Here is a 25,183-nt window from a genome sequence, read left to right as displayed (position 1 = left end):
CATTAATCCTCCCAACAATTTCTACAAAGAAGTTACTATTTCCCCATTTCACAGATGTGAAATTGAGGATTGACTAAGTTGTGAGCCAGTCCGGAGACTGCACTTAGTAAGCATACATTCTACTGAGAGCCCTTATGAGAATGGCAGACACGGTAATGAGGGGCAGGTCAGAGCTAGATGGACTCCTCATCAAGCCTGGAGACAAGGGGAGGTGACCAGGCTGAGAAGCTGCTGACAGAGTCCCAGGATGCTGGCTGTTAGGGTGCCACCTTTATTGTGCTCTGACATATTACAGAAAATTAGCTGGAGGCAAGAGAATAAACAGAGTGCCTTCCAGAAAGAGGTCCTCAGCATCTATGTGATTCTGTGATAAGGAAGAGGACTTTAACTAGGAGCAGACAGGTATGAAAATAACAGAATTCAGGCCATGTTCCAATCTTCTTCCTATGGGGTTTAATGGGTTTTCCATCTCATCAGCTGTTCTCTGGAGTCTCTAATTTACCAGCCTTTTAAAAGCTCCTATCCTTCCCTCTTCAAAACTTATCGGAGGTCTGTCCCTGGCATTCACCCTCTTTCTCACGAACAAGGAGTGTGAGGTGGAGACAGGATAGGTCGGGACATAGGCCCAATTTAGTGTGTGCCCCAGCCCATTCCCTATTGAGCCCAACTCATCATCTCCCCCTGGTAGTGGGCTCAGCACAGACAGGGAAGAACTGTGCTCCTGGGGCCCATCAGGTTGGCATTCCCACTGGAGATTATCTCCTAAGCAGATAGCCCCTTCTGAACTGGGGATGTAAGGCTATGAAACTGGAAAATGCCAGGTCTGAAAGAGAAGAAAGAACAAGTTCAGCAACACACAGAGCCCTGTGTATTCAGAGGGAACTTGGCAGGGTTGTGCTCGGGCAGAGAAACTGAGTGGTACAAAGGGACGTGCCCAGAGTGGAGAAATCATGCTAATTGTCTGCACCAGAGCTAGAGAATGCCACCCAAAATGAAGAGAGAAAGGGGAACCCTGTCCAGAGCCCTCAGTGCCTTACGCCTCACTCCTTTTGTCTACCTTCTTCTGATCCAAACAGGTAGGAGCCCAGAAGGGTAAAAAAGGGTTTGGAGAAGGGACCAGGGCTTTCAAAAGAGAGGGAAGGGAGAGTGAAGGGCCAGAATGCATTTGGGGTGGGAGGAGGGGAGAGCGCTCGGCTGCTGTGGGAAGCATCTCAGGGAATTCAGGCATTAGCGTTGAATGTATTTCTTTATTCCGTTGCTTGCTGCCTGGCCCCAGCCCCCTCCCTCGAAATACTGCATGACTTTGGAGCTCCCACAGCATTCAGGACATTAGATGAAGGGCAATGAGCCATTTCTTATGGGATGTCTTGTTGGCATGGGTCAGTCTGGCATTCATTTCAAGGGTTATGGTGGATCTTGGAGGGTTGGGGAATCTTGGTTTTGTGCTTTCCCAGCCTCCTACTCTGGCTTCTCTGAATGTAAAACAGCAAGAGATGGAATAAGCTTTGAAGATAACAAGGCTCCTAATTTTGGAGAGTAACACCCATCTACCCATAACCCACCCCAACCATAGATACCTGCCCCTGTACTACCCCCTACCAACTATTTAGAGAATTGATCTTATTTTAAGTATATTTGTTTATGTACACACACACACATGCACACGCACGCGCGCGCACACACACACACACAGAGACACACACACTGTTCCAGAGAGCCTAGGAATGCAGTGATGCAGAGATCATTTTAATAAAACACAGAAACTATTATGAGTCAGATATGCAGAAGATGACCAGGATCAGAGAGAGCTCACCTGCCCATCCAGAAATTGGTGCTGGTGGTATTGAGGGACTATCGGGTGAGGTCACCTGGGAACGTCTGCACTAAATTTTAAAGGATCAGAACAATAGGTGTGACAGTGGGACATTAGAATTGGGAAAATAGACAAAGGTCAACAGCGTGAAATGGCATCCTGTGTTTAGGAGCAGCCCAGAGGTTCTCCATTGCTGGAGAAGAAAGTGTGAACTAGATTAGGCAAGAGCCCAGTAAACTACACTAATAAACTAGAATAAAGACTGTAACGATGGAGTGGGAAGGGCACTGAAGGGTTTTATCTGGAGACTGGCAGGGCCAGACGTATGTTTCAGATGCTCGTTCTGCAGAGAGGCATTAGAGGGGAAACTAGAGGAAAACAAGACAGAAAAGAAAGCATTTCCTGGGTCTGCTGTCACAAAGAACCACAAACTGGGTGGCCTAAACAGCAGAAGTCTGTTGCCTCACAGTTTTGGAGACTAAAAGTGTGAGATCGAGGTGTCGGCAAGTCCTACCCGATGGTGCTAGGAAAAGGGCTGTTCTAGGCCTCTCTGCTTCTGATAGGTCCTTGGCTTGTGGCAGCATAACTTCCATTTTTACATGATTTTCTCCCTGTGCCTGTGTCTGTGTCCAAATTTCCCCTTTTTATAAGGCCAACAATCAGGCTGGATTACGAGACCATCTTATTCTAGTATGACCTCAGTTTATTACCTCTGCCATGACTCCATTGCCAAATAAGGTCACATTCTGAGGGGCTGGGAGTTAGGACTTCAACATATGAATTTTAGAGGACACCGTCCAACCCATAACAAGGCTATTGCAATAGTTCAGGAGAGATCATGGGCTGGAATTAGAATAGAGGGAATGAGGCATGTTAAGGAAATATTTTGGAGAGATATCTAGGACCTAGTAATTGATAAGTGGGAAGAGGGGGAGCTAAGGTTTCTGTGGGAAACCTTAAACAGGAAAATGGGATATGGTTAGAAATATGATAAATAGTATTGTCCGTGTTAGGGTTGAAATGCCTATGACACATCTGTGGGAAAATGTTGAATAGCCTGAAGCTGGGCGGCAGGGAGGTCAGGGCTGATGAGGTATTTGGAAGCTGTCAGCCCATAGATAGAGTAAAATGAGAATGGCTAATAGCCTCTCGGATGAGAAAATGGGCTGAAAATAGAACATTGAGTAGCCTCAAGAGTTGCAGAGAAAAAGAAAATCCCATTGAGGAGACCAAGAAATCACATGGGCAGAGAGAGAACTAAAAGACTGTGGTATACAGAAAGTCAAGGGAGTTGAAAGTTTTCTGGAGAATTAATGTCAAATGTATCAAAAAGACCCAGTATTATAAGGACCTAGAAGAGTTCATTAAATATGGCATTTAAGAGGTTACTATAAACCTTACTGAGAACAGTCTCTGTGGAAATTACAATGACTTGGAGAAATAATGAGAGCTGTAGGTTTGGGAATAGGAAGTGGATGTGAAATATTCAAATCAGAGATATCACTAACTCCTTCAGGTCATCAAATGATAAGGAAAAAAATTATAGATATTGTTAGTCAGTGTGATGGGGCAAAAACAAAAGGTGACAAAGGACCTAAAGTGTGGGAGAATGTAACTTAATAAATACGTATAGCAAAAAAAAACAACAACAACCCTCTAACTATAGGCTATGCCAGGGGTCGGGAACCTTATTGGCTGAGAGAGCCATGGATGCCACATATTTTAAAATGTAATTCTGTGAGAGCCATACAATGACCCGTGTACATTACGCATTATCCAATAAAAATTTGGTGTCCCAGAGGACAGCTGTGATTGACTCCAGCCACCTGCAGCCATGAACATGAGCGGTAGGAAATGAATGGATTACAATACATGAGAATGTTTTATATTTTTAACGTTATTATTATTTTTATTAAAGATTTGTCTGCGAGCCAGATGCAGCCATCAAAAGAGCCACATCTGGCGCCCGAGCCATAGGTTCCCCACCCCTGGGCTATGCTAATAAGATATTAGTTCTGACCTAGGATGGTTAAGAAATAAGTGCAGGGTCAGGCCATTGTACTGCTGTGGATTTAGAGCAATAAAGAGCTGAGATTCTATAAAAACTTTCTGCCATCGATATATTAGTTAGGAAAATGCCAACTTCTGTGGCAAATAAGTTCCAAAATTTAAGTTCTTGGCATTAACTATGTAGTAGTAAAATGAAATTTAAGGCTAGGCCAGCAAAAAGGAAGAACTCTGCTCCACTGATTTTTTTCAGGGACCAAGTTGATGGAGCTCTATCAACGTTTGACAGGTCTTTCCAAGATAAACTCTGAGGTTTATCTTCATTTCGTTCAGGTAGAGAATTTTTAAAATGGGGATAAGGGATCCTAAACCAGCCTTAAGTGATACCTATCACTTCTACTGGTTCATTGCCTAGAACTCAGTTGCCTGGCCTATCTAACCGCAAGGGAGGCTGAGAAATATAGTTTTTAAGATTGGCACTAAAATGGGGAGTTTAGATGATGTTGCTCTCACTCCCAAAGATTTACCTAATCCCTTGTGCTATGGCAGCAGCCACCAGGCCAGCCTCAGACAAGTAACAGTCTTTAATGCTCTGACCCTAAGATGAACTAATAAAGCTTTCCTAAATTCATTACAGCCCAATTCATGAAATATGAAAATAAGGCTTTTCTAGAGGTTAGGACACTACTTTACAGACATAAATACAGCTATAAATCTAGATAATCTGATTTGTAAGATTTTACTCTCCAGGATCCTATGATTATTCCATTCTCTAAGGACTCAATAAGAAGTCCCTTGCCGGGGTTTCATCCATTTAGCTCTAAGGTCACTATCACATTGTAGGTACTGTCTTTTTTTTCTTCCCTATTAAAAATTACATGCACGAGCCTGACCAGGTGGTGGCGCAAGTGGATAGAGCGTCAAACTGGGATACAGAGGACCCAGGTTCAAGACCCCGAGCTCGCTAGCTTGAGCGTGGGCTCATCTGGTTTGAGCAAAAGCTCACCAGCTTGGACCCAAGGTCGCTGGCTCAAGCAAGGGGTTACTCAGTCTGCTGAAGGCCCGCGGTCAAGGCACATATGAGAAAGCAATCAATGAACAACTAAGGTGTCGCAACGAAAAACTAATGATTGATGCTTCTCATCTCTCCATTCCTGTCTGTCTGTCCTATCTATCCCTCTCCGACTCTCTCTCTCTCTGTCTGTGTAAAAAAAAAAAAAAAAAAAAAATTACATACACGAAAATGCATTTAGCATAAAGATACAGTTTAATGAACCTTTAAAAAGTGAATAAACTCATGGTATCAGTGCCCAAGATCAAGTAATAGAACACTTCAGGACCTCAGAAGAACCCCCATACTATTCAATTACAATTGCCCTCCCACTAAAGTAACAGTGGTATCCTAACTTCTAGTACAAATTAATTTTGCATGTCTTTGAATTTTACATAAATGGAAACATACGTATGCATTCTTTTGTGTCCAGTTTCTTTCACTGAATACCAAATTTGTAAGATTCATCCATATTGTTTCCTGTTTGGAGCTTTATGAATAGAGTTGCTAAAACATTCTGGTATGTATCTTTTGGTTAACAGAGATATACATTTCTTTGGGGGATATACCTAGGAGTAGAATTGCTAAATTATATGCACGTGTTAAGCTTTAGTGGATGGGGCCAATCAATTTTCAAAGGTGGTTCTATCAGTCTACATCCCCACCAGCACTGTGCCCCACATCTTCACTAACACTCCTATCTTTCTTTTTCATCTTAATCATCCTAGTGAGTTTGAAGTGATATCAAATTGTGGTTTAAAATTGCATTTCCATGGTTATTAATGAAGTTGTATCTTTTTCAAATCCTTACTAGGCATCTGGACATCCTTTTCTGTGAAGTATCTATTCCAAGTCTTTTGTCCATTTCCTATTGAGTTTTCAAAAATCATTGATTTGCAGGAGTTTAAAACATCTATTTGGGGTATGACCCCTTTATAGGATATATGCATTACAAATATCTTCTGCTCTACAGATTACCTTTTCACTGTTTTAACGGTGTCTTTTGATGAAGAGACACTCTTTTTTTTTTTTTTTAAGTGAGAGGAGGGGAGTCAGAGACAGACTCTCACATGCGCCCTGACCAGGATTCATCTTCTACAGATGTTTTGCCCATCTGGGGCCATTGTTCAGCAACCAGAGAAGCTCTTAATTTTATTGTGTCCAACATATATCATTTTCTTTTTTTGAGTGGCACACTTTTGTGTTATATCTAAGAATCTGTGTCTGCCCTCAAGTCCTGGATATATTCTCCTGTGTTTTCTTTTTAAAACATTATTGTTTTTACCTTTCACATTTAGATCTACAGTCCATCTAGAAGTAATATTTGTGTAAGGTGGGAAGGGCCAAGATTCATCTCTTTTCTACATGGCCCAGCACTTTTCATTGAAAAATAAAAAATCTTTCCCTACTACATGTCATAAATTAAGCAATCATATACAAATCTGGTTTCGGACACTCTATTCTGTTCCATTGATCTATTTATCTATTTGTGCCAATATCACAAAGTAAACGTCCTGGAATTTTGTTTGGTATTATATAAAATGTATAAGTCAGTTTAAGAGAATTGACAGCTTAACAATGACTGTTCCAATCCAAACATGGAATTCTCTGTATGTCATTTTAATACTATTAGTTGGGTGCTCATTACTGAACATCCTTAGAATATAGATGAAAAGAACAACAACCAAGAATCCCTTTCATCCTGAATCCCAAAGGCCTTCTTCACAATTTCTGTTCCTTGGTTTTCTCCTACATTCCTGAATGACTGACACTTAAAAGGATTTCACACCCTTGTAGGCCATTGTAGATATCAACAGGATAACAACATAAGAATATAGCATAGTAACTCCAACATGTCCATACTCAGTGATGCCCTTATACCGCAGGGGCGGAAGAGGGGCTGTTTGCTCAGAGCATCACTCATTAGGATGGATATAAAAAACCAGAATCAGAAAGCCATATTTTTTTTTTAGAAAACCATGCTATGTACTGCCCTTGGATTATTGTATGCAGTTCTGGTCACCACACCTCAAGAAAGAAATAATAGAGTTGGAGAAAGCCTAGAGAGGGTATCTATGATGGCCAAAGGGATGAAAGGACTTCCTTGTGGAGATAGAGCCAAACAAAACAAAAAATCCTGCGCATTAAAAAGGGATATAACTGCAGTCTGTGGTGTTAGAGATTATGGATTAAGTGCATACAGACCAAATCCTATAATGCATGTTTGCCACCAACTCATTGACATTTTTAAAAGGTAAATTTAAGGCAAATACTAGTAAATGGAAATCTTTGCGAAGCAAAAAAAAATGAGTAGATAATTGTGTCTTTAAAGGAGGAGGCTATGAAGGGAACCCGAGGCTATTGGCAGATGCATTTATACTTTAAAGCTTGATATTGCTTGAGGTCACAGAAGATCAAAATCCTACTTAATGAGGGCCACCTACCTAACCTAGTATGGCTCTGTTTAAGTTGATAGGTACATCTTGCTGCAGTATCAATTTCCTTTTGTTCAGCCTCCAGTGGGAATAGAAACTTTCTACAGAAAGATGCCTCAGAGGCTAGAGGACAATAATTAAGTTAATCACTTCTCAAGTTTGGATCACAATTGTTAGCTACTTCCTCATTTCTGTGTCTTGCTTTGGCATCTGGTTCTTTTTTTTTTTTTTTCAAGTAATAGGAGGGGAGACAGTGAGACAGACTACTGCATGTGCCCTGACCAGGATCCATCCAGCAACTCCTGTTTGGGGCTGATGCTCAAATCAACTGAGCCATTTTTAGCATCAGAGGCAGATGCACTACAACCAACTCAGTCATCCTCAGCACCTGGGGTAACAGTCAAACCAATTGAGCCACTGGCTGTGGGAGGAGAAAAGAGAGAGAAAGGGGAAAGAGAGGGGCAGGAGAAGCAGATGGCTACTTCTCCTGTGTGCCCTGACCAGGGATCAAACCCAGGATGTCCATACACTGGGCTGATGCTCTCTCTATCCATTGATCCAACCAGCCAATGCCCTGTCCCAGTTCTCTGTGTCCCTTGAAAACTGTGGGACCCTAAACTTAATACAAACTCCAGTTTTGGCAAGAGTTTTGGGAAATAGTGTTTGCTCGGCAAAATGCTCTCTTTGTCAGCTTCTGAGAAAGACCAGCCATTCACTTCTGAACACCCTGCAAGTCAAGGGCAGGAGGAAGGCTCCCACCTGAAGGAGGGTAAAGCCTAGGCTAGGGAAATCCATATGCTCTAGCTTATCCAGTGTTTTTATCTTGAAGAATCAGGTTTAAATTGGCGGAAAGAGCAGATTTGAGGGGGAAAAAACATCATAAAAGGACCTCTAGACATTTTATGGGGTAGGAGGGAGTGTACACAGGAGAAGCTCAAGCAAGAGCCAGAGAAGATAGAAGGGAGAGAAAAGGGGAGAGGGAATCTCTTCCATTTATCATTGGAGCTGGCACCGCAGCTGTCCAGCCTCCTGGAAGGAGGAAATGAGAAGCTCATGTGTGCTTGGGGTCTCTATGCACCAAGACGGCTCTGACTATATGACCTTCATGTGCACACGCTACTTCTTCAGACTGGATCCTGAGAAAGGGGGTTAGATAGTTCTCGATTATTTGAACATCACCATCATGGCCTTATAAAATGCAATGATTTTTTTCAGGGTTAATTCAGGTCATACAAATAAAAGCCTATTTGCTTATTCAAGGAAAGTTGAAAGCTTGCTTTTCTAAATCAAGACAAATCTGGGACCTAGCACTTGCCAGGCAGGCAAATAATCACAGAAACTAGAACTGGAAGAAATCGTACAGATCATGTGATCACATGGATATACAAAATCATAGGGACCCCTAGTAGCACTCCACGTTATTGTGGAAAACAGGACTCTGATACCCACCTTCTTTTCTGCCAAGTCAGGGGAGCTAGAACTAGATTTCACTTATTTTCATATTTATATAAGGTTTCATGGGGACAAAAATACCTTTAATAAAAAAATATTTTGAAATAATTGATTCTCTTTTACCTCCCCCAAAGTAAGACTCCTCTCAATAATAAGCATATAGTATTCATATATATGGCAGCTTTAATCTTGTGTAGTTGCTTCTATACTTAAGGTTTTATGGTTCTAGCGTACCTGGAAGGTAATAAATATCAGAGTCAAAGGCCCCTAGAAATCATCTAGTCCCACCATCTCATTATGCAGAGGAGGAAACTGAGGCACAAAGACATGGAAGAATAGTCAATTGGCCTTTTCATGACCACTTACAAAAATGATGAGCTCATTACTTAACAAAGCACTTGTTCTAAAAATAGATTGAATGTTTATTAAATCAAGTAAAATCTGCTTTGATCTCCACAACTAACCTTTTAATATACCATATTTCCCCATGTATAAGATGCACCTTAACTTTGGGGCCCAACATTTGAAAAAAAAATGTGTTACATAAAGTTTTTGAACTCAAGTTTTTTGTTGTTTTTTTTAAATTCTTTTTATTTTTTATTTATTCATTTTTAGAGAGGAGAGAGACAGAGAGAGGGAGAGAGAGGAGAGAGAGACAGAGAGAAAGAAGGGGGGAGGAGCTGGAAGCATCAACTCCCATATGTGCCTTGACCAGGCAAGCCCAGGGTTTCGAACTGGCGACCTCAGCATTTCCAGGTCGACGCTTTATCCACTGCGCCACCACAGGTCAGGCTGAACTCAAGTTTTATTCATCATAAAATTCATACAACTCATCATCACTGTCAAAACTCCCATCTCTTATCTTGTCCTCATCTGTGTCTGATGATGAATCAGTCACTGTCTTCATATACTGCCTCGTCCTCAGTAAAAAAAAATCTACAATAATGAGCGCAAAAACAAGGGTGAAAAAGTGGGAAATGCAAGTAAGAAAACTACAATCACTGTATAAAATGCACCCAGTTTTTAGACCCCAAATTTTTCAAAAAAGGTGTGTCTTATACATGAGGAAATACAGTAATTGCCTCCTGGTTTAGTCTAGGCACAAGAAGAGGAGTAAGGAATGGAACTATACAGCTCAGCTTCCCCAGATCTAAACAGCAGCATTAGTAGAGTGGGCAATAGGGGTGAGGAAGGAAGAGGGAACTTCAGAGGCAATTACAGTCAGAAAAAGTAGCTGGGAACACAGAGGGACTGAGAACCTGACATATGTGTGTCTATTTACTTAAATTGAGCCCTGCTCCCAGGTGGTGGTGCTGCTCTTCAAGGCTAGGGCACCAACAAACAGCATCTGTCAGGCTCCAAAGTGCCTAAGAGATCCCTGAAATGTGAGATGTGTCTTGGATAGGGCAGCCATTAGACAAGATGGTAAAATGTCAGAATTACAAGATTGAAACAAAACAATGAAACCATCTAGATTACCATTTATTTGACCTATGGGAAATCTAAGTCCTGAACACATGAGTGACTTCTCCTAGGTTAACAATGGTAACTGAATCTCTGATGCTCAGTCTTATGTCCTCTTCACTACACAATAACTGACATACATACTGTGTTTTTCCACTGTGAACTTGATACAGCAATTGCTCTTTCTACTGTTTTCTTTATTTTCTCTTCTTTTCTTTCCTTTTTTTTAAGCAAGGAGGAGATATAGTGAGACAGATAGACTCCCTCATGCACCTCAGATGGGATCCACCTAGCAACTCTATCTGGGGCCAATGCTCAGATCACCCATGCTATTTTTAGCACCTGAGGCTGATACGCTGGGGACCAACAGAGCTATCCTCAGTGCCTGGGCAGACACTCGGACCAGTCAAGCCACTGGCTGCGGGAGGGGAAGAAGAAAAGGGAGAGTTGGAGGCCGAACTAAGTAGATGGTCACTTCTCATGTGTACCTTGACCAGGAATCGAACCTGAGATGTCCATATGCCAGGCCAATGCTCTATCCACTAAACCAACCAGCCAGAACCCATTTTTCTTATTTTCTATATAAAAGAGTGAAGCCTAGAAAGATGACTTGCCCAAATCCACACAGCCAGTTAGTTGGTGGAGCCCAATAGTACAAAGCTTTCGGATCCCAAACTTTTTGTTTTATCCATCTTAAATCCCTCTTCTAAAGGGGATACAATTTGGGCTGAAATTTGGGTGAATTTCCAAAACCATCTACCCAGTTGCAAGACTGTTCTGCACTGGGCAGGCCTAGTAAAATGCTGTATGCAGTTGGGGCAAGGATAGGAGAGGCTCTTGGTCTGACTGGAGCATGGCCCCATTGTCTTCGGGCCCTAAATTTCCCCTTTATTGGCACTGTCATGTGACATACTCCTTTCTTTGTGAATCTATGTCCTCCTACTTTCTCCATTACCCCACCCCACCTCACTCTCCCAATTTCCAATAAAGAAAAAAACCTGACAAATTCAGCCTAAGGTCTAATGACTTAAAAGCTACAGGAGATAAAGGTGTTTGTCTGTTTTGCTCATTGATGTATCTCAAAGATAGAGAACAGTGCCTAACAGATGGTAAGTGCTCAAGAAATATTTCTATAAATGGATCACAGTGTGTGGGTAACATCTGAAAAAAAAAATGAACATCTGAAATCTTCCTCAAGAGGAAGGCAATGGAGAAACTGCCGGAGGCAGAGAGCCAGATAGAAGGGTTAAGGGCCAGGGATGGCTGTGAGGGGTATGGAGGAGCAGAGGGCCCAGAACTGCAGGGTAGAAGAGATGGCACCAGAGAGTAAGAAGGAAGGACAGGTGTGAAGGGTCCAGAATGGGGAGGTGTGAAGAGATCAAAGGGCTTAACTACGGGAGTGAGGTAAGGAGCCAAGGGCCTAATGCTGCCCTCTCCCCATGGGCCTCTGTTCACAGAGCCCCTGCAGGGGGTGAACATCACCAGCCCGATACGCCTGATCCATGGCACAGTGGGGAGGTCAGCCCTGCTTTCTGTGCAGTACAGCAGCACCAGCAGCGACAAGCCTGTAGTGAAGTGGCAGCTGAAGCGGGATAAGCCAGTGACCGTGGTACAGTCCATTGGCACAGAGATCATTGGCACTCTGCGGCCTGATTATCGAGACCGCATCCGCCTGTTTGAAAATGGCTCCCTGCTTCTCAGTGACCTGCAGCTCGCCGATGAGGGCACCTATGAGGTCGAGATCTCCATCACTGATGACACCTTCACCGGGGAGAAGACCATCAATCTCACTGTGGATGGTAAAGCGCTCCACATGGCAGGGAAGGAGGTGGGAGTGGGACTGAGACTGACACAAAAGCCACTAGGGAGTTGACAGTGAACCAACTAGACATTACCAGTTAGCAGAGAGGCTACACTAAACACATAAAGAATGCTTACTGTGTGCTGGAGACTATTTTAAGTACTTTGCATATATTGACTTATTTAATGCTAACTTATTTAGGATAGTTAATATCATTATCTCCATTTGCTGAAAAGGAAACTGAGGCACAAAAAAAATTGAGTAACTTGCCCAAGTCATGCAGCTAGTATGTGATAGAGTCAATATTTGAATCCAGACAGTTGGATTTAGGCTTAGTTGTTCCACACTAGGTCAGTTTAAGACATCTTGGAAAGGTATTTAGGAAGAAGGGCAATGAAGGCAAGGACCATGGCTTGTTCAGCATTATACCTCCTGTGCTCAGCAGGTGTTCAATAAATAGCTGGTAAATAAATGAATGAATGAATAAATAAATAAATGGATGGATGGATGGTGGTAAAGAAGTCGACTAGTGATATCTGAAGGACCTCTTAGATCACAAATTGTGTTGTGCTGTGTTGAAGGTAGAGAGTTAAAAAGGGGAAGGGAGACACTTTTGGGCCCATGGCTCACAGGCTCCCTCCCCCGGCTCAGTGCCCATTTCGAGGCCACAGGTGTTAGTGGCTTCGACCACTGTACTGGAGCTCAGTGAAGCCTTCACTCTGAACTGCTCTCATGAGAATGGCACCAAGCCCAGCTACACCTGGCTGAAGGATGGCAAGCCTCTCCTCAATGACTCGCGAATGCTCCTGTCCCCCGACCAAAAGGTGCTTACCATCACCCGTGTGCTCATGGAGGACGACGACCTGTACAGTTGTGTGGTGGAGAACCCCATCAGTCAGGGCCGCAGCCTGCCTATCAAAATCACCGTGTACAGTGAGTCTTCCTGCCTGCCCTCCCTTTAGGACTCAAAACCCCGCCAGGTAGGTGCCCATGAGGGGCTACAGACATTCCAAACTGAGAAAGAGAAAGGCAGAGTGGGCCAGCTCTCCATGGAGGACAGCAACAGGTGGGAAGTAAGCTCGGGCAAGATCTGCATGGGCCAGCCATACTGCCTGGGGCTCCTCTTCTCTTCCACCCCCCTACAGGAAGCTCCCCTCACCACACCTGGTGCCTCCTCTCAAGCCTTTCTCACTTCTCTGCCTGTCTCTCTCCCTAGGAAGAAGCTCTCTCTACATCATCTTGTCCACAGGAGGTATCTTCCTCCTTGTGACCTTGGTGACAGTCTGTGCCTGCTGGAAACCCTCCAAAAAGTCTGGGTAACTCCTCAAGTTCCACATCCTGAGTACCCGAATCCTTCAATCCACAGCCCCGTGCTCTCTTTCCTAAGTCCCTTTAAATGCCTTTCCTCCCAGGGCCCTGCACTTCTTCCCAGGAGATCCACCTCACTACTGTGTATATTGTGTAAGGAGACACCGCCTGCGTTCACAACCCCAGATGATCCAGCACTGTTAATAATGGTTTCACTTGCAGGGCATCTTTCATGGGCTAGGCACTGTGGTTGTGGTTAGTTTGCTACCTTTTAAGTATGATTACCTGCAGTTTACAGATAAGGACACTGAGACTCAAATTAGTTAAATGACTTACCCACAGTCACAATGCCAGTGGAATGCCAGTGGCAGACTCAGGATACAGACTCAGACATGACTCAGTTCAGCCCGTTCTCCATTTATAAGGCCTCTTTTACAGCCATCAAATCACCCGTGTCCCCAACCCAAGACCTCCTCCTGCTCACACTTAGGAGCTCTGTTCATGGGTTGCTGGGTCAATTCGCAGAAAGAAGAGGAAACTGGAGAAGCAAAACTCCCTGGAATATATGGATCAGAATGATGACAGCCTGAAACCAGAAGGTGAGCTCCCAGCGGCCCACTCACCCAACCCATCCTCACTCAGATCAGTGGGCTGCTGGGAAAAGGCAGAACTGGGCCACAAAGAAGCCAGCTCTGCAGGGCCCCTTCCTCCACCAACTGCACGAAGACTGCAGAACAGGGAGAGGTGCGGCCAAGGTAGGGCCCCATGTGTTGTGGATCTTTTGGTGGAGGTTGTGGCAGGGCCTTGACTGGCCACTTGGGGAGCAAAATGTGGGTGCTGCCTGGTGGAAAGGGTTCTGTACTTGGACCAGCCACCCCATTCTTTGCCCTGTGCAGCAGACACTCTCCCCCGAAGTGGAGAGCAGGAGCGGAAGAACCCCATGGCACTCTACATTCTGAAGGACAAGGTGAGCAGCCCTGGGCTGGGTGCCTCACAAACACCAACGACTTCCTTCCACATCCTGGTGCTAGGCAGCCAGACCATATTGATATCCCTTTATACTATCAGAATAACCTGAGAAGTATTTGTGTCATCCCACTTTACAGGCTAGAAAAATAAGACCCAGTAAAGTAAAATGACTTGTCCAGGATCAACCAAGAAAATAAGTGGCTGGTCTAGGCTTCCAACCCAGGTATTTGGATGCCAACTCTGGTGATTTCCCCTCTGTTCCACTATTAACTGTCCTCAGCTGTTCGAGACAGGTGGAAAGAGAACAATAAGCAGACAAAGCAGTCAAGTTAATGCATTTCAATATTTACTGAGCACCTATCCTCTGCCAGGAACCGAGCTAAATGTCGTGTATTGCCCCAAACAAACAACAAAACAGACCTCTGCCTGCCTCCTTCTTCCAAGAGGCGGGAGTGAGTGTGAAGGAAGTTATTTCCTCCACTTTGGTTTTCCCAGTGCAATCGGACGCCAGTCGCGCCCTAGCCCTGGCTGCTGTCTGCTGACCCTGCACGTGTCCTTGCAGGACGCCCCGGAGCCCGAGGAGGAGCCTGCTCCCGAGCCCCGGGGCACGACGGAGCCCGGTCCGCCCGGCTACTCTGTATCGCCAGCGGTTCCCGGCCGCTCGCCTGGGATGCCCGTGCGCTCTGCCCGCCGGTACCCGCGCTCGCCCGCGCGCTCCCCCGCCCCCGGCCGGACGCACACGTCGCCGTCCCGGGCCCCCGGCTCGCCCGGTCGCTCGCGCACACTTCGGACTGCGGCCGCGCGCCTGATGCGCGAGCAGGAGGAGGCCGGCCCGGTGGGCATCAGCGCCTGAGAGCCGCCCCGGGACCGCCCTGTCCCGTGGACGCCCGCGCGCTGCACGGGAGACCCGGAGTCCGGAGAGGCCAGAAAGCATGGCCAGGGGCGGTCCGCGCAGGGGCGCAAGGGTCTTGCCCAACTACGTGAGTGAGCATGCGCAGATGGGGGACACAGCGGGATGCCGGAGAGGGATTTGGGTATGAAACCTGGTCGCATTTGTTTCCGGTTCACTGGTAGTGTTCTCGGTGGATAGGGGTTGTACCCCCTTAGGACCATATAGATTATTATATTTCCGGCCCAGTACCCCAGGGGTCCAGTGGAAACTAACATGAGTAACCTAACTCTTGTGATATCCTGTTCCCTTCCTAGGAAGCTCTTGTGCTTCCCACCCACCCCTCTTCCTCTGAAGAAACGCCTGGTTCCTCGGGCACTTTTTCAACAAGCCCGATTAGAGAGGGCTTTTGCCCAGAACGCACAACTGTCTACTAAGAGGAGGTCAGATGCTGGTTACTGTGTGTACAGGGTGCTGTTCTGAGCATCCGGAAATCATTGTGGAGGCAGTGCCTTGGAGCACCCCTCTCTGGGCACCTGGTTCCTGGTTGGCAAGGGAAGAGCTCAAGTACGTTCCTTTGCCCCCAGACCTGGCCCTAGCAAGAAAAAAGGATTCAAGCCTGAATGCTTGGTCTTGGCCTTCTCCCAAAGCCTCCCTCAATGGCAAGCTAAGCATTCTTTCTGTCTCTATTCCTAGAGAGAGGAATTCTAACTCGTTACCCTGGCCCAGAAATCTAGATCAGTGAAGAACTGTTTTTAATTCTCACACCTATACCTTCTCCCTGGCCTTTGTCTTCTCCCTGGCTTTCTTACCAAACAAGCCTTTCAAACAATCATTACCCCTGGGAAAGGCTATTGGGCTCCCTTCAACTGTGAGAGAATAAGATTTGACTTTTCAGAGAAACGGTGGGGAGGAGGAGGCTCACTGCTCCCCAGCAATGTCAGGGAGACATGATCCAGACCTTGGACTCCTGCTTCCTACCTGCACTGCTCTCAGATACTCAGATCACAAGAGACAGGAGAAGGGCCGACTCTCTAATCACACAAACATCAGAATACAGAGAGATTGGGCCACTGTGTAGCCAGGCCATGCCCATCCGTGCCCATGCCCCACTTATGGAACAGTATGTGGGAGAGACAATGATCTACTGTATAAGGAGGGAAGGCAATTAAAAAGCTGAAAGAGGAGACCTTCTGTGTCTTCTGACCTCTGTTCCCTGTTGCCTCTAGGAGTCCTTGCCTCCATGGCCTCTTCTCAACCTCCTAAGCTCCAGCTCTGACTCTCCACCATAGAACAGAGCAATCCCCAAGGCCCTGTCCGCACCCTTCACAATGGAGCAAGTTTTGTCCCAGCCCAAAAGGCAAAAATATCTCTAGTTGGCCCCTCCACCTTTACCTGTCAGCAAGCCTGGCCCAGAAGCCTGTGCTTGTGCACTTCTCCTGGTTTCTCTGAGCAGGTGTGCTTTTTGTAGCTCCCCTTCGTTATGCAAACTGCTTCCCTAACCTTCCCAGGTGCCTCATCCAGACGTAATACATGCAGGGTAAGTTGCTCAGGCAGATGTGAGATGCAGAATTTGAAGAAGGGGTAAATGGTGGGCAGCATTGAGAGATAGGATTGAGAATTAGGATGACATAAGATGAAAGCCTGCTGTACTCCCTGAGGGCCCAGGCCCAGCTTCCCCTGGCTCAAGCCAAATCTGCCTGGGATAGGAGTGGGGGGCAGGGGGAGGGAGTGAGGAAGTGGGTTTTGTTTCTATTTTATTTTGTTTGGTTTTTCATGTTTGTATTACTAGCATCTAGCAGAGTGCCTAGCACATACTAGATGCTCAATAAACTTTTGATGAAATGAAATGACAACTTTCTTCTGCTTAAGCAAGGAGAACAAAACAAAACAAACTTTAAAACAGCAACCATTTCCCTTTTCTCTTTTCTTTTTCTTTCACCAACCTTTACCTTCTTTGCAAACCCAAAATTGTTCATTCCAAAATCATCACTCCTTCACCCATTCATTCATTTAGGCATTCTTTCATATATTTGAAAATATTTGTTAATCTACCATGGGCCAGGCCCTGTGATAGACACTGGGAAACAGCATAACTATGTCATGACTCCTACTCAGAATAAGCCTGATGGAGGAAGACAGATGGGTAAGCAGATTATTACAATACAGTATGGAAAATGCAATGACAAAGGTAGATACAGGGTTCTCTGAGAGCATATAGGAGTGTTATCTAACTCAGATTAGGGTATGGTGGAGGAGAATAAGCCTACACTTAGTTTTAGAAAGATTACTTAAGTAAAGAAATTAAAAAAAAAAAAGGGATGAAAGAACACATTCCACGCACAAGGAGCAGTATGTATAAAAGCTTGGAAGTATAAACTGAGTCAGATTACTTAGCCCTCATAAAATGTGGATTACGCAAGGACAAATGTTGATATAGCCCTGTAATGGAAACTAGACTTGGACCAGTGACAAGGTGGGGGCGCTGAGCCTGAGACTCCTGTATTAAGTTGATATTCTAGAAGGGGCCCCCAGTTGGAAGTACCCCAGGCTTATAAAATAAAAATACAGATTCTCTCTGGAGAAAAGCATCTCTTAAAATGTTCATAGATTAAGACAACTAAAGATGAATTGACAATGAAAGGTTATCATACACAGAAGGAAACAAATCACCATGATTGAGAGCAGATTAAGAAGCAACAGATTTAGCCTGACCAGGCGGTGGCTCAGTGGATAGAGCATCGGGCTGGGATGCCAAGGACCCAGGTCTGAGACCCTGAGGTCGCCAGCTTGAGTGCGGGCTCATCTGGTTTGAGCAAAAGCTCACCAGCTTGGACCCAAGGTCTCTGGCTCGAGCAAGGGGTTACTCGGTCTGCTGAAGGCCCGTGGTCAGGGCACGTGTAAGAGAGCAATTAATGAACAACTAAGGTGTCACAACGAAAAACTAATGATTGATGCTTCTCATCTCTCCGTTCCTGTCTGTCTGACCCTCTCTCTGACTCTCTGTCTCTGTGAAAAAAAAGAAGCAACAGATTTAGAATCCCCCCAAGGCCTTCAGATATCAAAACTATCAGATATAAAATATAAAATAATTATGTTAGATAAGTAAAAGACAAAATTGCAAAAAGCAGCCAGAGACTAGCAAAAGTGATCAAATTTGAAAAAGAACAAAATAGAAATTTTATAAATAAAAATATAGCCCTGGCTGGATGCTCAGTTAGCTGGAGCATCATCTTGATGCATGGAGGTTGCCGTTTGATCCTCAGTCAGGGCACATACAGGAACAGATCCATGTTCCTGTCTCTCTCTCAAAAAAAAAAAAAATCGATAAATAATATTTTTAAATAAAAATATAATTTATTGCAATAAAATGTAAATAAGAGTTAAACACATTAAATACAGATGAAGAGTGCTAACTGGAAGATGTATTTGAAAAATATTTAAAATAAGGTGCAAACAAGGAGATGAAAAAGATGAAAGGATATGATATGTGCAATGAAAAGGTCTAACACATATTTTATCAAGAGCTCAAATGGGAGAATAGACAAATGAAGGAGAGGCAATATTTGAAGAGTAATGAGTAAAATTTTTGTAGAACTCAGGACAAACAAATACACAGATATGGGAATGATTACACACAAGATAAATAAAAAGATTTGCATACCTATGTAAATGTAGCAAAACTAGACTATACTAAAAAAAAGATCTTAAAAACAGAGAAAGAAAGGTGGGTCAGATACAATTAGACAACAATAATAATGAAAAACATTAGAAAGTGAAATAATACTTTTTAAATGATGGGCAAGATAACTGTTCATCTAGAATACTGTACCTGGCAAAGCAAACTTCCATATATGAAGGCAAAACAAGCATATTATCTGATGAATGAAAACTACAGTTTACTGTCAACACTGAAAGAACTCCTAAAAGTAACATTTTAGGAAGGAAAATTGTTCCAAAAGACAGGTTTAAGGTACAAGGAAGAATGGTGAGCAAAGAGATGAATACAAAGAGAAAGATGAATCTGAACAGTGCCGTCAAAAATGATAATATTATCTAATCTGTGGTTCCCAAGTCCTGACAAATAAAATACAGGGAAATAATAGCATGTAAATTGAAAGGAGGGTATCAGAATGAAACTACTTCAAGGTCCCCGAATCTTTGGGGAGGGAAAGGTGGTCAAGATAGTAACTTCAAAGGCTTTGCAAGAGCAGCCAGAGGGCAGACGGCCAGTTCTGTCCTGTCCGACAAGTTGCAGCCTGCACTGGTGTTCAGAAGGTATTCATTCAGTAGAACTGTAGCTGTGGCACGTGCTGCCAGATCCAGACCAAGTTCCCTGCGTAGCTGGAGAACAGAATTGATAGGCAACAGTTTGTAAGAACAGTTCAAACTCTAAATTTTATGCAAAAGTGGGGAAGCATGGGGTTAATCATATCTTGAAGGCTGTTTGGCTTGTCTAACAGCATACACTATCTTCTTCTGCATGAAAACTCATTACGAGAAGGTTCTGAAGATCTCCAGATACATTCAAGAGCAGAATGAGAAGATACATGCTCCCCAAGGCCTCCTTGTGACAGATCCCATTGAACTTCAAATCATTGAAATTACCATTTATGAAGACAGAGGGATGAGCAGTAGAAGATAAACCATAGAATTAAAGATCCCAGCTCCAGCTCTGACCCTCATCTACACACTGGCCAATCACAGAATGTTCCCTACCTCCTCTTCAGAACCTCATTCCTTTGTATCTGCTGCTAGAGCCACAGTGTCATTTACTCAAAGGAGTAACTTTCTAAAATTCCACACCTGGGCCCTGGCTGGTTGGCTCAGTAGTAGAGCATGGGCCTGGAGTGTGGATGTCCCAGGTTCAATTCCTGACCAGGGCACATAGGAGAAGCACTGTAAAGCCAGTAGCCAGGGCCACCATCACAGCCACCTGGCCCATGCAGGTTTGCATTAGATTCGGACAGATGGTAATGAAACAACAGAGCCAAGAACTGGTGGGCCATCATCTTTATCCTAGCTTGCACCAGTGGGCAAGTAAAAACACACACTGGGCTCCAAAACCCACTCATTCAGTGCTCACAAAGCTACTGACTTATCCGAGTTTCCTAGAATCAAAGGTTTCTAACCTCACCAGTCTCATTCACCTCTGTTCCCCATCTCCTCTCTGCACAAACTCTGCACAAACTGTTCTCCTTCAACACTCTGCCATCTTGGCTGCTTCTCCTGGCCTCCTCCACGTGGCCTTCTCTGCTCTCCTCTCTAATACTAATCTCAGGAACCCAGAGAGAGCAAGCTCCCGGTCTGCCCCACTTTATAGTGTAGAAACCAAAACCTTTAATCCAATATACAAACAAGGAAGTCTCTGATACAAAGTCACTTATCTGAGGCATAATGGGATTCCTCATGAGTGCACCACCCCACATCAAAAAGGGTGGGAAAGGCTTAGTCCCAAAACCAAGCCCCAGGCTACAAGGATCCTGCCTGCCCACAGCCACCCCCAACACACATTAATTTAATCATGCCCATCCCAAGCAAGAAGGGTAACCAATGCCATCACCTGGGTGACGGGCTTCCACATGGGCAACACCATCTTTAACAAAGTGAGCATAATATATTTTATCTGCCCACAAGCACCCATCTGCTTCTCTACCCCTCCACTCCCCCTCTCACTTCTCTCTATCTCTCTCTTCTCCTCCCTTCTTGCAGCCCTGGCTCTCTTGGAGCGAGTTGGCCCCAGGCACTGAGGATGCCTCCATAGCCTCTGTCTCAGAAGCTAAAAAATGGCTCTAGTTGCAACGAGCAAGGGCCCCAGATGAGCAGAGCATCGCCCCCTAGTGGGCTCGCTGGGTAGATCCCAGTTGAGGCTCATGCGGGAGTCTGTCTCTGCCATCGATGCCTCCTCTAACTAAATTAAAAAAAAAAAATCCACTCCTGGAGTAGCCCCTAGTGGCTCAGCATCCACTTTTTCTCTCCAAGTGTGAGACTTGGTAATCTTTTCATTAGTTTCTGAGAAAACACAATGAAGCATTTCCCTTTTTTTCTTGTCCGAAGTTAAAAGCAGGGAAGCAGTCAGACAGCATGCTGCATGCGCCCCTCCAGGATCCACCCGGCCTGCCCACCAGGGGGCGATGCTCTGCCCATCTGGGGCGTTGCTCCTTTTCTGCAGGAGCCATTCTAGCGCCTGAGGCAGAGGCCATGGAGTCATCCTCAGCGCCAGGGCCAACTTTTGCTGCAATAGAGCCTTGGCTACAGGAGGAGAAGAGAGAGACAGAAAGGAAGGAGAGGGGGAAGGGTGGAGAAGCAGATGGGTGCTTCTCCTGTGTACCCTGGCCGGGAATTGAACCCAGGACTTCCACACTACAGGTCTATGCTCTACCGCTGAGCCAACTGGCCAGGGCCTGAAGCATTTCACTTTTTAAATTCAAAGCCATCAATGAAAAATGCAGTTAGCCTAATGCAAAGTTTATTTATTTTATTTTATTTTATTATTATTATTATTATTATTATTATTATTATTTTGTATCTTTCTGAAGTTAGAAGCAGGAGGCAGTCAGACAGACTCCTGTATGTGCCCGACCGGGATCCACCCAGCATGCCCACTAGGAGGTAATGCTCTGCCCATTTGGGGCATCGCTCCATTTCTGCTAGAGCCATTCTAGCTCCTGAGGCGGAGGCCATGGAGCCGTCCTCAGCTCTCTGGCCAATTTTGTTCCAATGGAGCCTTGGCTGTGGGAGAAGAGAGAGACAGAGAAGGAGAGGGGAAAGGGTGGAAAAGCAGATGGTCATTTCTCCTGTGTGCCCTGACCGGGAATTGAACCCAGGACTTCCACACAATGGTCCACACTCTACCGCTGAGCCAACAGGCCAGGGCCCAAAGTTTATTTCTTATCTGCTACCAGTATCAATGGTTCTCTTCATTCTTTGGCCCAGCTTCCAAGGTGGCTATAGATATCACAGTCATATCTTAGCTAGTGTTCAGTCTTATTCCCCCAAATTAATAAAAGGCTTTTCTTCAGGGTTTTAGTGTAAGGTAGGCTGTGTCTGTGGTTTTGCTAATGCATCTTTCAAATTTCAAAGAACTGTCAGTTTGGCCATGACTCAAATCTTAAAGATTATTTCTGCTGTTAAATTTCTGAAACTGAAGTTAATTGAAAAAATAGTGTTTTATTTGTTTTAGTGTAGCAATTATGTCCAATAAAGCAGTATTTAATACAATTTCCAGTTATTTTTCTTGGAGAATTTTGTTATTATTGCATTACCTTGAACATTGGGAAGATGTGGTATGTGTTGCTTGTTCCTTACAAAAATAAGTAAGTATAATAAAGTGGATGCTAAACCATCAAACAAATAAATGCCCATGCTGTGTCCCTGAAAGTGTAACAAGCAAGTGTAATAAATAGTTTAATTTTAGTTTTGTAATAAATATAACATGAGAAAAAATTGATGGGAATAATACTATATATTGCTGAGTTTTAACCATCCCTGCTGGCAAACCTTATGATTCATAGACTTTCCTCTTCCACAATATTCATTGCACAAAAATCTTATGATTGATTGGTTCAAGTACAGTAAGCCAAGTGATTTCCAGCTAAAACTCTCAAATCTGAGTTAATATTTCTAGTTCTTCTTTTGTTTATATGATTTTAGTGTTGGACTTTCTATGTCTTTCATTCATCTTTGGGGTTTGAAAACACCATATCTAGGAGAGAATTAAATATATTAGGATAGAATAAAACAGTAACAGTTTTATTTTCAGAGATATTGTAGGTGCTAAATCTGTATTTAATCTTTCAGATTTAATTTCTTTTATGGGTCTGTTAGTTACTCAATGAGTTCTATAGGTCTGTGTAATATTTTATTTTATTTTTACTGTAATTGATTTTCTTTTTAAAATATTTTATTAATTTATTTTAGAGAGAGAGAAAGGTGTGGGGGAAAAGTAGGAAGCATCAACTCATAGTTGCTTCTCATATGTGCCTTAAGCAGGCAAGCCTGGGATTTCAAACTGGCGACCTCAGCATTCCAGATATACGCTTTATCCACTGCACCACCACAGGTCAGGCAGTCTGTATAATGTTTTAATTGTATGAAACAGGTTCATTACTTCATACACTAGAATAATGTGTTTGTCTTCCTTTTAAACTCATTGCATTAACTTTGCTGAAATATTAACACATTAGTAAAACTTTTCTGAAAATAAAAAGATAGTAACTTTGGATTTTATTAAGAATTCAGGGAACATTATCAGGGTAACCACTAAAGAATAGAATGAGAGAATTGCTATGAGTTCCAAACCAATAAAGGGCAAAACAGGATAAAAATATAGACACAAACTCAGTCAATTTTTTTTAAAGCCAAGGAAAGAGAAAAAAAATAGATAAGTGGGACAATGGAATGTCAAAACTAAGATGGTAGAGACAAGGCTAAGTTATAGATTATAAATAAATTGTAAATGGGCCCTGGCCGGTTGGCTCAGCGGTAGAGCGTCAGCCTGGCGTGCAGGGGTCCAGGGTTCGATTCCCAGCCAGGGCACACAGGAGAAGCACCCATCTGCTTCTCCACCCCTCCCCCTCTCCTTCCTCTCTGTCTCTCTCTTCCCCTTCCGCAGCGAGGCTCCATTGGAGCAAAGATGGCCCGGGCGCTGGGGATGGCTCCTTGGCCTCTGCCCCAGGCGCTAGAGTGGCTCTGGTCGCGGCAGAGCGACGCCCCGGAGGGGCAAAGCATCGCCCCCTGGTGGGCAGAGCGTCGCCCCTGGTGGGCGTGCTGGGTGGATCCCGGTCGGGCGCATGCGGGAGTCTGTCTGACTGTCTCTCCCCGTTTCTAGCTTCAGGAAAAAAAATAATAATAATAAAATAATAATAAAAATAAATAAATTGTAAATGGCCTATATTTATCAGTTAAAGTACAATCTGTTGAATTGTATTTTCAAAAATCCAGCTACAGTCCTGGCTGGATAGCTTGGTTGGTTAGGGCATCACCCTACAGTACAGAGGTTGCTGATTTGATCCCCAGACAGGGCACATACAGGAGCAGCTTGATGTTCCTGTCTCTCTTTATTTCTCTATTCCTCTCTCACTAAAGTCAATAAATAATTTTTTTTTAAATCCAGCTATATGCTATTTAAATGAAATACACCCAAAATAAAGATTTGGAAATGTTGAAAGGAAGGTAGTGAAAAAATATGTACCAGAAGCTGGGTAACTCTTGACACAAGACAAATAAACTTTAAGAAAAAAAAAGCCGGATTAGAAAGGTGACCATACATCCTTTCTGCTTCAGACAGTCCTGACTTACTCCTCTTATCCTAGTATAATTATTCCTAGCATGTCCTTTGCCCTAAATAAAACCTCAGGTAAGTAGATAATTATTAGGAATAAATAAGGTGCCTTGAGTTTGAGTGCAAATAATTTATTTTAGGAAACACCAGTAAGGAACTAAGGAAGCAGATCAGGAGAGAGATTAAAGCCAACAAAGGCTGTTTATTGTTGTTTTTGTTGCTGTTATCAATCCCATTAGTACTGGGAAGACTGGTACTCTATTCTATGTAGAACCCTGGGAGACTATGAAACAGATTTTTGGAATAATCCCAACTTGGAAACAGGGAAAGGGAGTATTTATTCACCAAATCCCCATCCATCACTGGTTTAGGGCTACTTCTGGGGCATTAACTCCCAGTATAGCTTGCTCTGCATGTGGTTTCCCAAGGAGAGTTGCAGTTACTCCCAGAAATCAGCCTTCAAAGTAGAAGTAAATTCTGAGGGGCTAAAAACAGAGCCTCAACAGGGTCTGCTACAGAGGTAACTACATGATATTGAAAGATTTAGTTCACCAAAAAATATTAAAACTGTGTATCTAATACTCTAACCTCAAAATAAGAAAGTAAAATCAATAGCGGTATAGGAAGAAATTTTAAAATCTACTTTTTCAGTGGAAGATCTCAACAAATATTAATTGGTCAAACAGCCTTAACAAGATAGTAAAAAATTGC

At 43.9% G+C, this 25,183-nt stretch overlaps 1 protein-coding gene across 3 annotated transcripts; it reads left to right on the top strand.

The window, feature by feature from the left end:
* Positions 1 to 856: 856 nt before the first annotated feature.
* HEPACAM (hepatic and glial cell adhesion molecule) lies at positions 857 to 16,226 on the top strand. 3 transcript variants are annotated; one of them, XM_066365127.1, is made up of 7 exons: positions 857 to 1,076; positions 11,680 to 12,021; positions 12,675 to 12,956; positions 13,240 to 13,339; positions 13,857 to 13,930; positions 14,231 to 14,298; positions 14,863 to 16,226. In XM_066365127.1, the coding sequence occupies exons 1-7, from the start codon at positions 980 to 982 to the stop codon at positions 15,151 to 15,153; spliced, it is 1,254 nt and encodes a 417-aa protein (XP_066221224.1). In that variant the 5' UTR covers positions 857 to 979; the 3' UTR covers positions 15,154 to 16,226. The 3 variants fall into 3 exon arrangements, with proteins under 3 accessions (XP_066221224.1, XP_066221223.1, XP_066221222.1); XM_066365126.1 differs by having other exon boundaries at positions 14,228 to 14,298; XM_066365125.1 differs by having other exon boundaries at positions 13,857 to 14,086; positions 14,228 to 14,298.
* Positions 16,227 to 25,183: the final 8,957 nt, after the last annotated feature.

The sequence above is a fragment of the Saccopteryx leptura genome, chromosome 2, assembly GCF_036850995.1.
Source record: "Saccopteryx leptura isolate mSacLep1 chromosome 2, mSacLep1_pri_phased_curated, whole genome shotgun sequence".
Classification (NCBI taxonomy): Eukaryota; Metazoa; Chordata; class Mammalia; order Chiroptera; family Emballonuridae; genus Saccopteryx; species Saccopteryx leptura.
The sequence above is the reverse complement of the archived record's forward strand: the minus strand, read 5'-3'. Positions and strand labels throughout refer to the sequence as shown.

Coding starts and splice junctions, on each gene's coding strand:
- HEPACAM (XM_066365125.1), top strand. CDS start 980: ATGCCACCCAAAATGAAGAGAGAAAGGGGAACCCTGTCCAGAGCCCTC. Junction 14,087..14,227: donor CAGGGAGAGGTGCGGCCAAG/GTAGGGCCCCAT, acceptor TGCCCTGTGCAG/CAGACACTCTCCCCCGAAGT. Junction 14,299..14,862: donor TCTACATTCTGAAGGACAAG/GTGAGCAGCCCT, acceptor GTGTCCTTGCAG/GACGCCCCGGAGCCCGAGGA.